Source organism: Tursiops truncatus, chromosome 11 (assembly GCF_011762595.2).
Source record: "Tursiops truncatus isolate mTurTru1 chromosome 11, mTurTru1.mat.Y, whole genome shotgun sequence".
In the NCBI taxonomy this organism is placed as follows: Eukaryota; Metazoa; Chordata; class Mammalia; order Artiodactyla; family Delphinidae; genus Tursiops; species Tursiops truncatus.
Window position 1 is genome coordinate 64,021,317 of NC_047044.1, and position 14,002 is coordinate 64,035,318.

The window sequence follows — 14,002 nt, forward strand, 5'->3', positions numbered from 1 at the left end:
TCTGTTCTTTTAAATTAGTTAAGATGTTTTTTATAGCCCAGAATGTGGTCTAGCTTGGTAAATATGTTATCATGTATGTATGAATGTATGAATGAATATGTATGGGTGAATCATGTGACCCTGAGAAAAATTTATATTTGGCTGTTGTTGGATGAATTGTTTTTTACGCTTTTTTCCTGGTAATTGATTTCTAATCTCATAGCATTGTGGTCGGAAAAGATGCTTGATACGATTCCAATTTTCTTAAATTTACCAAGGCTTGATTTGTGACCCAAGATGTGATCTATCCTGGAGAATGTTCCGTGTACACTTGAGAAGAAACTGTAATCTGCTGTTCTTGGATGGAATGTCCTATAAATATCAGTTAAATCTATCTGGTCTATTTTGTCATTTAAAGCTTGTGTTTCCTTATTAATTTTCTGTCTGGATGATCTGTCCATTGGTTAAAGTCTCCCACTATTATTGTGTTACTGTCAATTTCCTCTTTTAAAGCTGTTAGCATTTGCCTTATGTATTGATGTGCTCCTATGTTGGTGCATATATATTTATAATTGGTATATCTCCTTCTTGGATTGATCCCTTGATCATTATGTAGTGGCCTTCCTTGTCTCTTGTAACATTCTTTATTTTAAAGTCTATTTTATCTGATATAATTATTACTCCAGATTTCTTTTGATTTCCATTTGCATTTTCTATCCCCTCACTTTCAGTCTGTATGGGTCCCTAGGTCTTCAGTGGGTCTCTTGTAGACAGCATATATAAAGGTCTTGTTTTTGTATCCATTCAGTAAGCCTGTGTCTTTTGGTTGGAGCATTTAATCCATTCACATTTAAGGTAATTATCGATATGTATGTTCCTATTACCATTTTCTTAATTGTTTTGGGTTGGTTTTTGTAGGTCCTTTTCTTCTCTTGTGTTTACCACTTAGAGAAGTTCCTTTAGCATTTGTCGTAGAGATGGTTTGGTGGTGCTGAATTCTGTTAGCTTTTGGTTGCCTGTAACGTTTTTGATTTCTCCGTCGAATCTGAATGAGACCCTTGCCGGGTAGAGTAATCTTGGTTGTAGGTTCTTCCCTTTCATCACTTTAAATATATCGTGCCACTGCCTTCTGGCTTGTAGAGTTTCTGCTGAGAAATCAGCTGTTAACCTTATGGGAGTTCCCTTGTATTTTTCCCTTGTTGCTTTTAATAATTTTTGTCTTTAATTTTTGTCAATTTGATTACTATGTGTCTCAGAGTGTTTCTCCTTGGGTTTATCCTGCCTGGGACTCTCTGCGCTTCCTGGACTTGGGTGGCTATTTCCCTTCCCATGTTAGGGAAGTTTTCGACTATAAGCTCTTCAAATATTTTCTCGGGTCCTTTCTCTCTCTCTTCTCCTTCTGGGACCCCTATGATGCGAATGTTGGTGTGTTTAATGTTGTCCCAGAGGTCTCTTTGGCTGTTTTCTTTTTTTTTCTTTATTCTGTTCCACGGCAGTGAATTCCACCATTCTGCCTTCCAGGTCACTTATCCGTTCTTCTGCCTCAGTTATTCTGCTATTGATTCCTTCTAGTGTATTTTTCATTTCAGTTATTGTATTGTTCATCTCTGTTTGTTTGTTCTTTAATTCTTCTAGGTGTTTGTTCTTTAATTCTTCTAGGTCCTTGTTACACATTTATTGCATCTTCTCGATCTTTGCCTCCATTCTTTTTCCGAGGTCCTGGATCATCTTCCCTGTCATTATTCTGAATTCTTTTTCTGGAAGGTTGCCTATCTCCACTACATTTAGTTGTTTTTCTGGGGTTTTATCTTGTTCCTTCATCTGGTACATAGTCCTCTGCCTTTTCATTTTATCTGTCTTTCTGTGAATGTGGTTTTTGTTCCATAGGCTGCAGGATTGTAGTTCTTGCTTCTGCTGTCTGCCCGCTGGTGGATGAGGCTATCTCAGAGGCTTGTGCAAGCTTCCTGATGGGAGGGACTGGTGGTGTGTTGCTCTGGTGGGCAAAGCTCAGTAGAACTTTAATCTGCTTGTCTGCTAATGGGTGGGGCTGAGTTCCCTCCCTGTTGGTTGTTTGGCCTGAGGCAACCCAGCACTGGAGGCTATAGGCTTTTTTGGTGGGGCTATCCAGGAGGGCTCATGCCAAGGAATATTTCCAAGAAATTCTGCTGCCAGTGTCCCTGTCCCCACGGTGAGCCACAGCCACCCCACCCCCCATCTCTGCAGGAGACCCCCCCAACCCTACCAGGTAGGTCTAGTTCAGTCTCCTGCGGGGGTCACTGCTCCTTCCCCCTGGGTCCTGGTGCACACACTACTTTGTGTGTGCCCTCCAAGAATGGAGTCTGTTTCCCCCAGTCCTGTTGAAGTCCTGCAATCAAATACCTCTAGACTTCAAAGTCTGATTCTCTGGGAATTCCTCTTCCTGTTGCCAGACCCCCAGGTTGGGAAGCCTGATGTTGTGCTCAGAACATTTACTCCAGTGGTGGACTTCTGTGGTATAATTGTTGTCCAGTTTGTGAGTCATTCACCCAGCGGTTATGGGATTTGATTTTATTGTGACTGTGCTCCTCCTACCATCTCATTGTGGCTTCTCCTTTGTCTTTGGATGTGGGGTATCTTTTTTGGTGAGTCCCAGTGTCTTCCTATCAACTGTTCAGCAGTTAGTTGTGATTCTGGTGTCTCGTAAGAGGGTGTGAGTGCATGTCCTCTATTCCGCCATCTCGGACCAATCCTTGGATGAATTGTTGATGTCAGTAATATTCAGTTCATTGATGGCATTGAGTTTAACTATGTCTGTACTTATTTTCTGTATGCTACGTCTGTCCACTCCTGAAAGATGCTGAAGTCTCCATTTCTGATAGTCAATTCATCTATTTCTCCTTTTAGTTCTATCAGTTTTTGCCTCATGTAGTTTGATGCTGTGTGTTAGGCACATAGACATTAAGAATTATTATATCTTCTTGGAGAATTGAGCCCTTTATCATTATGTAATGCCCTTTTTCAACCCTGGTAACTCTTTGAAGTCTGCTCTGTCTAAAATTAAAATTATCCTGCTTTCTTTGATTAGTGTTAGCATGGGATATTTTTCTCCATCCATTTACTTTTTATCTATAGATATCTTTATATTTAAAGTGGGTTTTTTTGTAGATAACACATAGATGGCTCATGTTTTCAGATCAACTCTGACAATCTGTCTTTTAATTGGTACATTTAGACCACTGACATTCAAAATGAGTATTGGATTAATATCTACCATATTCATTACCATTTTCTATTTGTTGTCCTGTTCTTTGTTCCTATTTTTGTCTTCCACTCTTTTTCTGCCTTTTGTAGTTTTACCTCAGTATTTTATGTGACTATTTTCTCTCCTTTCTTAGCATATCAGTAATACCTTATCACTTCTTTTAGTGGTTGCCCTAGAGTTTGCAATATACATTTGCAACTAATTCAAGTTTTAAATAATACTATTTCTGAAGATTTCCATCTCTCTGCTTACATTGCTTGTCTGTCCTTGCATGCTATCTATTTTATCCATTAGAACCCTTAGCACATTAATCATAGGTGTTCAAAATTTCTGGTCTGATAATTCCAACATCACTGCCACGTTTGGTTCTGATGTTTGCTCTGTCTCTTCAAATTGTGTTTTTTTGCCTTTTTATATGCCTTATAACTTTTTCTTGGCAGCCAGACATGACATACTAGATAAAAGAAAATGGACTTGAGGATATGGGGAGGGCGAAGGGTGAGCTGTGACAGGGCGAGAGAGAGTCATGGACATGTACACACTAACAAACGTAAGGTAGATAGCTAGTGGGAAGCAGCCGCATGGCACAGGGATATCAGCTCAGTGCTTTGTGACCGCCTGGAGGGGTGGGATAGGGAGGGTGGGAGGGAGGGAGACACAAGAGGGAAGAGATATGGGAACATATGTATATGTATAACTGATTCACTTTGTTATAAAGCAGAAACTAACACACCATTGTAAAGCAATTATACTCCAATAAAGATGTTAAAAAAAAAAAAAGAAAGTGCTGTAAATAGGCCTTAATGATGTGGTCTTAAATATGGAGGGAGGGAAAGCATACTACAGTCCTACAGTTAGATTTCAGTCTTTTACAGTGCCTATGCCTCTGGACTATGAATTTCACAAGTGTTTCTTGCATTTTTTTCCTCCCTACCCCCCTTAGGTGGGGTAGGACAGCTAGAGTGGGCTGGAGTTGGGTATTTCCCTTCCTCAGGTCAGTTAGACTCTGATAACTTACCCCAGTAAGTTAGGCTCTGGTTAACTAGCTTCTCCTGAAGGCAGGCCTTGTTAAGAAGAATAAAGTACTCTTGTAACAGGCAGGAACAAATCTGACTCCATATTGGATCTATTTCTTTTACTTTAACCTTTGTAGTCTATTCCTTTTGCTACAAGTCAGTCACTAACGGGATGCTGCTTATAAGCTTAAATTATACATAATGGTCCATCTCTGAGAACACTGCCTCCCATATAATGAACGTTAAGCTAATATACTTTGTTTACCTTACAGGAAACCTTCTGACCAGGTTCACCTGTGAATGGCTGCAGGGAGGAAGAAATGAACACATGTAGGAACCAGGACTTTACCCCCCTTTTAGTATAAAAGAAGCCTGAATTCTAACTCAGGGAAGATGGTTTTTGGGGACACTAATCTACCATCTTCTCAGTCTGCTGGCTTTCCAAATAAAGCTGCTATTCCTTGCCCCAACAACTCATCTCTCAATTTACTGGCTTGTCATGAGTAAGGCAGTACAACCTTGGACTTGGTAGCACTCTGGTTTAGTTCAAAATGGTTCCTCTTCTCCTTCCCCTGCTGGAAGCCCAAGGAGATTTTTCTCTGATATTTACTGTGGGAATCTGGTCAAACTCCTGGAAGTAAATCTCACAATATTGTGAGGTCCCCCTTTGATTGGATCCCCCTATAGTTTTTTACTCCTAGAATTGTGTGCACTGAGCCTCCAGCAATTTATCAATTACAGTTCAGGCTTTCCTACCCCTTCACTGGTTCCCGAGGTTTCCACTCCTGGGTCTCTGCTCCAGTAAGCTGTGATAAACTGTATTCACCTGTTTGTCTCTCCAATTTTGGGGTCAACAGTTTGCCCTTTGTCTTCCCCTCTCTTACAGATTCAAGAAGAGTTGTTGGTTTTTCAGTCTTTTTACTATTACTTGCTGTTAGCATGGAGTATGACTTCCAAGCGCCTTACATGGGGAAACTGGAAGACAGAAGCCCAAATTATACATATTAAATGGGTGAATTTTATGATATGTGAATTACATCTCAATAAATATGTATTTAAAATTTGAAAAAGGAGCGGCTGGAAAAGCTCCCCATACATTCTGGGGTTTTTAACTCCAAAAATTAATCTAAAGGCTGAAATTTAAAAATCAATCCACCCCTTCCCCTTTCTACCCACTACCGCCTCCTATATCTTCATTGAAAGTGTTCTTAATGAATTACTACATTAATGGGTCTACCTTAATTAGGTAAAGACAAGGAAATGTCACTCACTCATAGCCTTATCCCAATATACTTGATCCTTTAGATCCTTTTTTCTGTCCAGGGATCAATCATCCCTAGGAGTTCCTAGAAAACTATATGAGCACAATTCAAAGAAATATCATCTTAAAAGGCACCTAGGGAACTTTCAGGTCAGTTGGAGGTTGGAATCACAGAAAGTACTTAGGCCTTGCCTGTGGTCATCCTGGTGTAATACCCAAATTTGAAGACGTTACTCTCTGAGAGCTAAATTAGTAAAAAACCAACCCAAAATAGAGAGTAGCTAATGGAAGAAATACATCATATTAAGAAATGGCTGTAAATGTTTTCCTGTTAAGAATTTTGAGAAACCCCTATTCATTATTAATTTATTCATACATTCAACAAATATTTATTGAGGACTCATTATGTGCCAGCCACTGTGTCAGGTACTGAGGTATAATAAGCTCTCAAGAAGCTTATCTAGAGGGGCTATCAAAGGTTCATAGGAAGCTTATATTTCATTGGACCTGGGATATAATTGAAGAAGTCAATAACCCAATTAACAATTATATCAAATTCTTATGCCATAAATATATTAGTTGAGGGAAAATGGAGTAAGAAAAAAATGGGACCTGGATAGTAAGAATTTGGCAGTGTTTATTTAGTACTGTTTGAGAAAAGAACACCAATGGATATACATATTCCAGTATTAGAGAGATGGATGACATGATAAAACCATGACAGCTCCTTATATGGATTTTCCTTAATTTTAATCTTAAACTCCAAGACCATACATTTCACTTTTTCATAATTTTCTGTTTATCAAAAAACTTAAATTTCAAATATAGTTTCCCAGGAATCTTAACAACTTGGAAGGGGCATTTTAGTCAGCTATGGTTGACTTATGAATCAAAATTTGGATGTATAATTTGATGGTGGAATGATGACAGAAGGGAATGTTTGAGATCTGGGAAGTTCTAAAAACTATGGTATATATCCAATCCTCGGGCCTCTAATAGGGGAGTCTGAGAAGCATCCCTCAGGGCATGGTGCTGGTATGTGACGCCTACAGGTAAACATAGTATGGTGACTAAGGAAGAAGAGAGTGAGAAAGGGGTCTAAACATTGTCATACAAGCTAGGGTGCCTAAGGAAATTGTCAGGAGTAAAGCACACAGCTTAGCAGAGTTAAGGACCAGGAGTCAAAAAAACAAAGCAGCAAGTTAGGCAAACAAGAGATGGTACCCAAAAAAAACTTGAGGCGACCAGACTAAGCCAGTAGCTGAATTTGCCCTATTACAAGATTATTTTCATTACTGGTATGGTTTAATGGGGCTGAAAAAGGACAGACACCCTGGACCCCTCTTCCAGAGGAGAAAGCTAAAATGTCCTGGGTTTGCACTGGAAAAAAACCTGGGGTTCTCAAATAGGCTTCTCAAGAGGGGCTTATGCCCATTCTAATGACTCAATGATAGGAATTAGCTAGGGTTCTGCTGGAAATCTAGAACTTTGTCCAAAATATAATCAGCTTTCTTCAGTTGTTGACGTTGGTAGCTAGAATTCAGGCTTTAGGGGACTTGGCAGAGAGTGAGGGGAAAAAAGACTTGAACCCATAAGAAGAAAGTCAGTTGGACCCAGAAGGCCATGTGGTTAAAGTCTACTATTTCTTCTACCTTGTACTATCTGTTGGTGGTCTTCTTGTTTTCAGCACATTGGGTAAAGCTAATGTGCACAAAGGAGAGCCACCTTATACGACAGCTCAGCTTATACGTCATACACTGGTACCAAGCAATGAAAGACATATTGTTTACATAGATCCTCATAGTACAGGAAGACATTTGGAAGGTCCTCTTAGACTCCCCAGAGCTTCCTAGGTATTAGACAGCTATTTGGGATATTGGCATGAAGTCCAGGCTAATAATAGGGGCAAAAATTATAATTATCATGAAATAAGGCATTCTGGGGGAGAGAAGTACAAGAAGATGTTTAAAGAGAATTCTGCAGCAGCTAGATAGGAAGAGCACTTGAGTAAACCAGCTGAGATATCCTAAAGTACTTGGCTCATATGCTCTGCCCATTAACCCTGTTAAGTAATGGTAGTTAAATAAACATATAGAGAGCTTTGGAGAGGACCCTCTAAACTAGGATAAAATTAGACATTACTGCCAGGAAGTTGAGTAGTTCATGAAGACAGAAGATCTCTTTCACAATGATTACTAAACGCTGGTATAGATGAGGGGCAATAAAGAGGATGTTGTATGCTATACTCATGAGTCCATTCACTACCACTAGGATGGTATGAGAAGATAAAGATTATGTTGATAATGCTAGTGATGGTGTACCAGGACCATCATTTAGGAATGAGAAGTAGGTATGTCAGTCATCCAGGTGTAACTCTAACCCAGGAGAAGAGGAAATAGCATACTATAGGTTTCTTGTGTTCAGTCAACAAATATTGAGCACCTATTACATGTTAGGCACTGTTCTAGACACAAGGGGATCCAGGATTGGGAAAAAAAACCCTGTCTATCCTTATGGAGCTTAAATAATAGTGAGGAAAGCAGATAATGAACAAGTTAGTCAATTAGTGATAAATGCTTTGAAGAAAAATAAAGCAGGGCAAAGAAGCAGAGCAACAAGTGTGCTATCTGCAGTAGGGTGTTCTGGAAAAACCTTGCTGAAATGACATTCTAGGAAGAAGTCTGAACAAACAGTAGAGAAAACCATGCTACCAGTTGGAGGGAGAGCTTTCAGATGGGGAGAATAGCAAATGCAAAGGTTCTGAGGCAGGAAGAAGTTAGGAGTATCATACCCGAGGATCACCAAGATTTCCTTTGGACCAGAATCAGAATTGTAAATGGGTTACTATGACTTGGTGGGTTCATATTGTGAAACATATGTAGCAATTAGGTATGGGTCTCTCTCTGGGTTGAAACAAATATCTATCTGGTTCTCTCACTTCTACACAACCCCTGGATCTCATCTAGTCCTTAACCTGACTAATATGCTATTTGTGTTTGCCTCCACTAGAATGTAAGCTCCCTGAGGACAGACCCTGGGCACAAGCATGAAACCACTGTCTGCGCTGGAGAGTCATCTTTAGCTCTAGTTGGCATAGGATGACCCCTGGAGACCCTACAGCCTCTACTAGCAACAAATATTAGAGTTTCTGACACAGTGCACTGGCTTAAGACAAAGCTTCTTGATTCCAGTCCAGCAGATTCAGCATCACCCGGATCCTTGTCAGAAATGAAAATTCTTGGGCCCTACCTGGAACCTACTGAATCACAAACTCTGGGGCTGAGGCAGAGCAATGTGGTTTAACAAGCCCTCCAAGTGATTCAGATGCACAATGAAGTTTGAGAACCATTGTTCTAAGTTGTGGCGGTCTAGGAACACCAGTCACTTGAAGAATAAATCTGCATGTCTCAAAGGCCTGGGTGGTTCCTATGGAGTCATTTCTGCCAATGAGGATCAACTTCTTGAGAAAGCTAGCTCAAGAAAGAGGTTACAGGTAACAAGATGACCCCTACCGCAGGCTGAAGCACCACATTCAAGTCTTGATAAGGGCAGAGGTAAACAAAGTCTTTAGCCGAGGTGTGAAGACTCAAGCTTGGACCAGATACACTTTTTCTTTTCTTAAAGAAGAAAGTTTGGGGGGATATCAGAGAAGAGAAGACAAATAATCATTATATAAGACAATATTGGGAGTGAGTCTTCTACTTCAGATCTTCTGCTTTACCTCATCGAGCATAATGTGAAAGGACTAGCTGTTTAGCAAGTCCAAGGAATATATCTTCAGGCTCTTACACACATTTCCCTGGGTTAACTGAGAGGCAGTTTAACAGGGGGCTCAGAGTAGGGTGGTCCAAGAGGATAAATAAGATCATTTCTATTAACCAATGGAAGATGAAAAAAAGGGTTCCACAGGTCTACTGGTATCCTTGCATACTTGACTGGAAGAAAAGCATCTTTAAGGTTATTTTCCCACTCAATGATCTTTCCAATTTAGTTGACACTATAAAAGCCCTGAAAATTCTAGCTTCATGAAAACACAAGTTCCTTGGAGCTGGTCCTGGGAGGTTGGGATCGGGAGCTCAATGTTGAATGGTGACTAGGTTGAGATGAAGGCAATCTTGTTAGAGGCAGAGCTCCCACTGATTTTCCTTTAGCAAGAATACAGGTTCTTACAGCTTAGAAGTGGTAAGACCCAGAAGGCATAGCATGATTTGGCTCTTCTACTATCTTTATAGTTGGCTCCCCAGCTACTCCTCCCCTCACTCAAGTTGTAGTGGCCTCTCTACTCCTCCAATGAGCCAAACTCCTTCTCATCTCAGAGCCTACTGTCCCTTTTTCCAGAAAGCTCCTCTTCCCCCCTTGCCTGGCTAATGCATACTCATCTCTCAGGTCTTCCCAAGAAAGGGTCTTTCTGACTTCTCAGGCCAGGTTAGGTGCTCTGTTTTACACTCTGATTACATGGTATTATTTTCCTTCATTGTACTTGCATCATTCTAATTATCTAGCCACATGTGTGATCATGTGATTACTGTCTTCCTCCCACAAGACCATAAACCTCATGAGGGCAGGCAATGTACTGATTTTCCTTACTTTTTTCCCAGTGCCAAGTACAGTGCCTGACATAATATGTGCTAAACAACTTTTCTTGGAAGGAACAAAAAGGAGGGAGAGAAGGAGGGAGGGAGAGAAGGAGGGAGGGAGAGAGGAAGGAAGAAAAGGAAGGGAAGAGGAGGGAATGAAGGAGGGGAAGTAGGCAGGGAGAAAGGCGGAAGAGGAGGAATGGAGGCCCCAGTGGGGCAAATTGGGAAGATATTTGATTCTCAGTCTCTAATGGGAGAGTTGGAAGGGTTAAATGTAGCTCTTACCTGAGGCCTCAGTGCTTAAAGGCAGAAGTTGAACATCAAAATTTTGTCCATGGGATAATGCTGAGTTCAAACCACAGAAGCAGTTCCAAATGGGTCATCAGAGCAAAGGGGGTCTGAGGTGAGTATTAAGTATAGAGCAAAATGAGAATGGGAAAAGCAGGGAAGAAGAGGGCAAATAAGAAATAATCTATACAAATTCGGGAAACTGTAGGACAAGTCCACCAGCTGGGCTTATTTCTTTACCTAGCAGCTTTTTATGCATGGGCAAAGCAATGTCTGATTAAAGGGACACAGACCACACACAGTTGCCATATATAGATATGTATTCTTCCAACAGCTTAATAAATTGGAATTCTTGTATACAAACCATTTTCTTGTGAGTCTGGTTAACCCTGGGTACACTAAGGGGACTGAATTAAGTCAGAGTGTATGCCACTTCAAAGCTTAGGACTGGATCCTGGATCATGGTGCCCTGCTAACATGCTGGAGCTCAGTGAAACTCTACCTAAGCAGTCAGCTCCCTTTCCTACATCTCCAAGGCATCCTCTTTTTAAATTCAACATTTTTGAACCAAAGTTATCAAGCTCTTATTATCTCCCTTCTTGATCGTCAGCTCCTGGGGGAGAGGGAAAGCATCTAGTTCATTTTCTCATCTCCTACTGAGTCTAGTACAATGACTTCAAATAGTAAGTGCTCAAATATTATTGAATAAATATTGCTATATACTTCATAGGTGCTGGGAGTAATTACTCCAATGAATTTGTTAACTTCTTGAGGAAAACCTTTTTAGACCTGAATTCCTTCTGGAAATATAAGGAGTTGGGCTAAAGAAACTCTAAGGCATTTCCAAATTGTAAACTACTGGGACAATGACAAGGTTATGTTACAACCTCTCTTATCATTTCTAGCATATTATTGGGTACGTAGTGGGAACTCAATAAATGTTTGCACTGAACTGACTCCAATACAGATATATTTAAGTTGAGAAGAAACACATAAATGTGTTTCTGAAGTTTCATATAAATTGCCTAAGAGTTGGACACTACTTAAAGAGAAATTTGTTATTAAGTGGATTCTGAAGGTGAATATTTTTTAATGATATTTGGAATCACTTTGTGATATAATAACTCCTTAATTTATTTTTTTAAGTTTCACATTTTTATATATCAAGGTTCCTAATAATAGGTTAAACCAGATTAGCAGCTTACAGTTATGAGGGAGCCAAATGACTTACTATTGACTAAATCAAGCTATTCTTCATAGAGGGAACTGTCCCTCTTTCTGTAATTTTACAGATTTCTCTCTCTCTCTCTCTCCCTCTGTCTCACACACACACACACACACACACACCCCAACTTTCTCCCCTGTGTCTTAACTCATATTTTGAATTCAGTAAGTCTATCCTAATTTATAATGCTACTCATAAATTTTTTACTTTCCAATACTCCTTTCCACATTCCTCCCCCTTGTTTAACCACGTGCCTCACCATTTTTAAAAATAGGTATGCCTTCCACGGAGTCTGGATCATCCATAGTATCTAGACTCTTCAAGGCATCTGTCTTGGATGGTGGCTTTTGTATGAGCATGCTGCAAGTTGAAGCTTCCTCAGCTGAGAAGCAACATTTCTAGGTCACCCTCAAGGTGGGATTCAGGGAGGGGAGTCCTCTTTATTCTCTTTCACTTTCTCTAAGGCTCTCAGTTAGCTTTCCAGGGCATTTTTCACATAAATCCAGTGACAAATTAGAGAAGTGATGACTCTTATCAACAACTATCTTACCTCCAAAAGGTTCTACTATTTTGACATAAATGAGGTAAAAGCAGAACACATAACTAGAAACTTTAAGACTGGGGTGGAAGAGAAAGCCATTTTTCTTTGGGACTCTATTTATCTTATAGGTTTTGGAGTGTCAATTCCAATGGCAACAAGGATTCCCACAGATGAACCTGGAAAGGTTGAAATAATTCACAAAGGACAGAGAAATCAACTACCAGCTCATGTGCTATAAATCTTGTTCTCCCTCAACTCCCAATTCCTCCTTACCTGCCTGGGGCCTATCCCCACACATCAGGCCAAAATCTCACCTGATACTAGTACAAGAAAAAGACAAGACTCAGTCATAAACATTTTATCATAGTGGGGATGGAAAAACAAGGTCAGTTGACTGCTAAAGCCTGCCTCTACACTAGTAAGTCTCATATCCTGTACTGTGATTCCCTGCAAGAGAACCCATTCTGTCACTTGAGTATGATCAGGAGACACTGGTACCTGTTCTCTGAGGAGTCCTGACTAACTGGCGAGACTGAATCACACACTTGAAAAATTTCAGATGCAACTCCTCTTTATGCACGGTTGTCTCCTAGAAATAGAGACAGAGTTTAATGCAAATCAACTGATCTGTGGAATGAATAAGATGGATAAAAGTGACATGGACCAGGTATGTTCAATACTAACAGGCCTTAGGACCTGACAGTATAAAATGTCAGCATATGAAGTGATACATATAATCTACTTTTATACATTTGACAGGGCAAGATATCCTGAACTCAGCACGCATCTTCTCCAGCAGCTGGGAGTAGCTAAATGGCTGGGGCCTCCAGCTCAGCCAAGTCTGACCTCAGACTGTGGCTGTCATCTGGGTCTAGAGTGCTTACTCAGAAGCATTTCTCCAAGACTTCTAGACAGGGCTTGGGTCCTGAGGCCCGCCAAGCTGAGGGACTTGGTAACAAGTCTAAATGAACAAACACATTTCTTCTCATTATTTTCTCTTAAAAATAAAGATTAAAGGTTAATCAATTCGGTCCCAGGAACAACAACATGGCCATTTAGCTCTTCAGAGGGCAGAAATCTGGGTTTGACCCCAGATAGCTTTCCTCACACCTCCTGGAGGAGTGTTTCAAACTCCCCCAGAGTTCTGGAAATTTCTACACGTTTCTAGAGTCCAACCTAAGCCAATCCCAAGCTGCTCCCCACCCCCTTTTCCCCAATGGCCAATCAAGCATGATGTAGTGCAAAGAGTATAGGGTTGCAAGTTAAGAAACCTGTTTACTAGGCCCAGATCTGCCATGTACTTTATAACTTTGGGAAAAGACTTCACATCTCTGAAACTCAGACTGAATGATCGCCAATAACCTCTACAAGCACTAACGTTTTGTGATTCTCAATAAAACATGAATCTAGCCTGAGTTAGATTTACCTCTCAGGTCAACATCTGTCAAGGTGGCCACAGGTTCTCGCAGATCGAGGGCCACAGCAAGAAGCTGCCATGGAAACCAGAGCGTAAGCAAAAATCGCCAGAGCGGAACCAGAAGGCAGCAGGTAAGGGGGCCGAGGGAACAGAGAAAAGCGAAGGACGAAGGGCAAACTAACAGTATTTTAACAACGAGAACGAGAAAAAGCCAAAACTGAAAGAGGAACTTATAACCACAGCCTTAGATGATCCCTTGGCTTCTCAGGCCTCGCCACACTGCGCAGGCGTTGCGCGGGTCCTCGACTCTGCTCTTTGACCTCTCACCCCACCCCCTTCCTCCGCTGCCACCGAACAGCTCTTCCGGTGTTGTGGAGGCGGTTCCGGTTCGCGGCGGTTCCCGGGTTTTGCTTTCCGCGCCCGGCCGGAAACCCCTTCGCATAGCAGCCGGTTCCGG

General features: G+C 40.9%; 1 protein-coding gene across 4 annotated transcripts in view; it reads right to left on the reverse strand.

Moving 5' to 3' along the window:
• PFKM (phosphofructokinase, muscle) overlaps positions 1-13,824 on the reverse strand; it is a 42,698-nt gene extending 28,874 nt beyond the window's left edge. The window contains exons 1-4 of one of the 4 annotated variants that reach the window (XM_073788758.1): positions 13,555-13,824; positions 12,627-12,717; positions 10,360-10,472; positions 5,063-5,211 (exon numbers count right to left, since the gene is read on the reverse strand). In XM_073788758.1, coding sequence (XP_073644859.1) covers positions 5,063-5,177 — 115 coding nt within the window. In that variant the 5' untranslated portion in view covers positions 5,178-5,211; positions 10,360-10,472; positions 12,627-12,717; positions 13,555-13,824. Of the gene's footprint in view, positions 1-4,992; positions 5,212-10,359; positions 10,473-12,626; positions 12,718-13,554 lie in introns of those variants that run through there. The other 3 variants (XM_033866846.2, XM_073788759.1, XM_033866850.2) reach the window with 3 other exon arrangements.
• Positions 13,825-14,002: the final 178 nt, after the last annotated feature.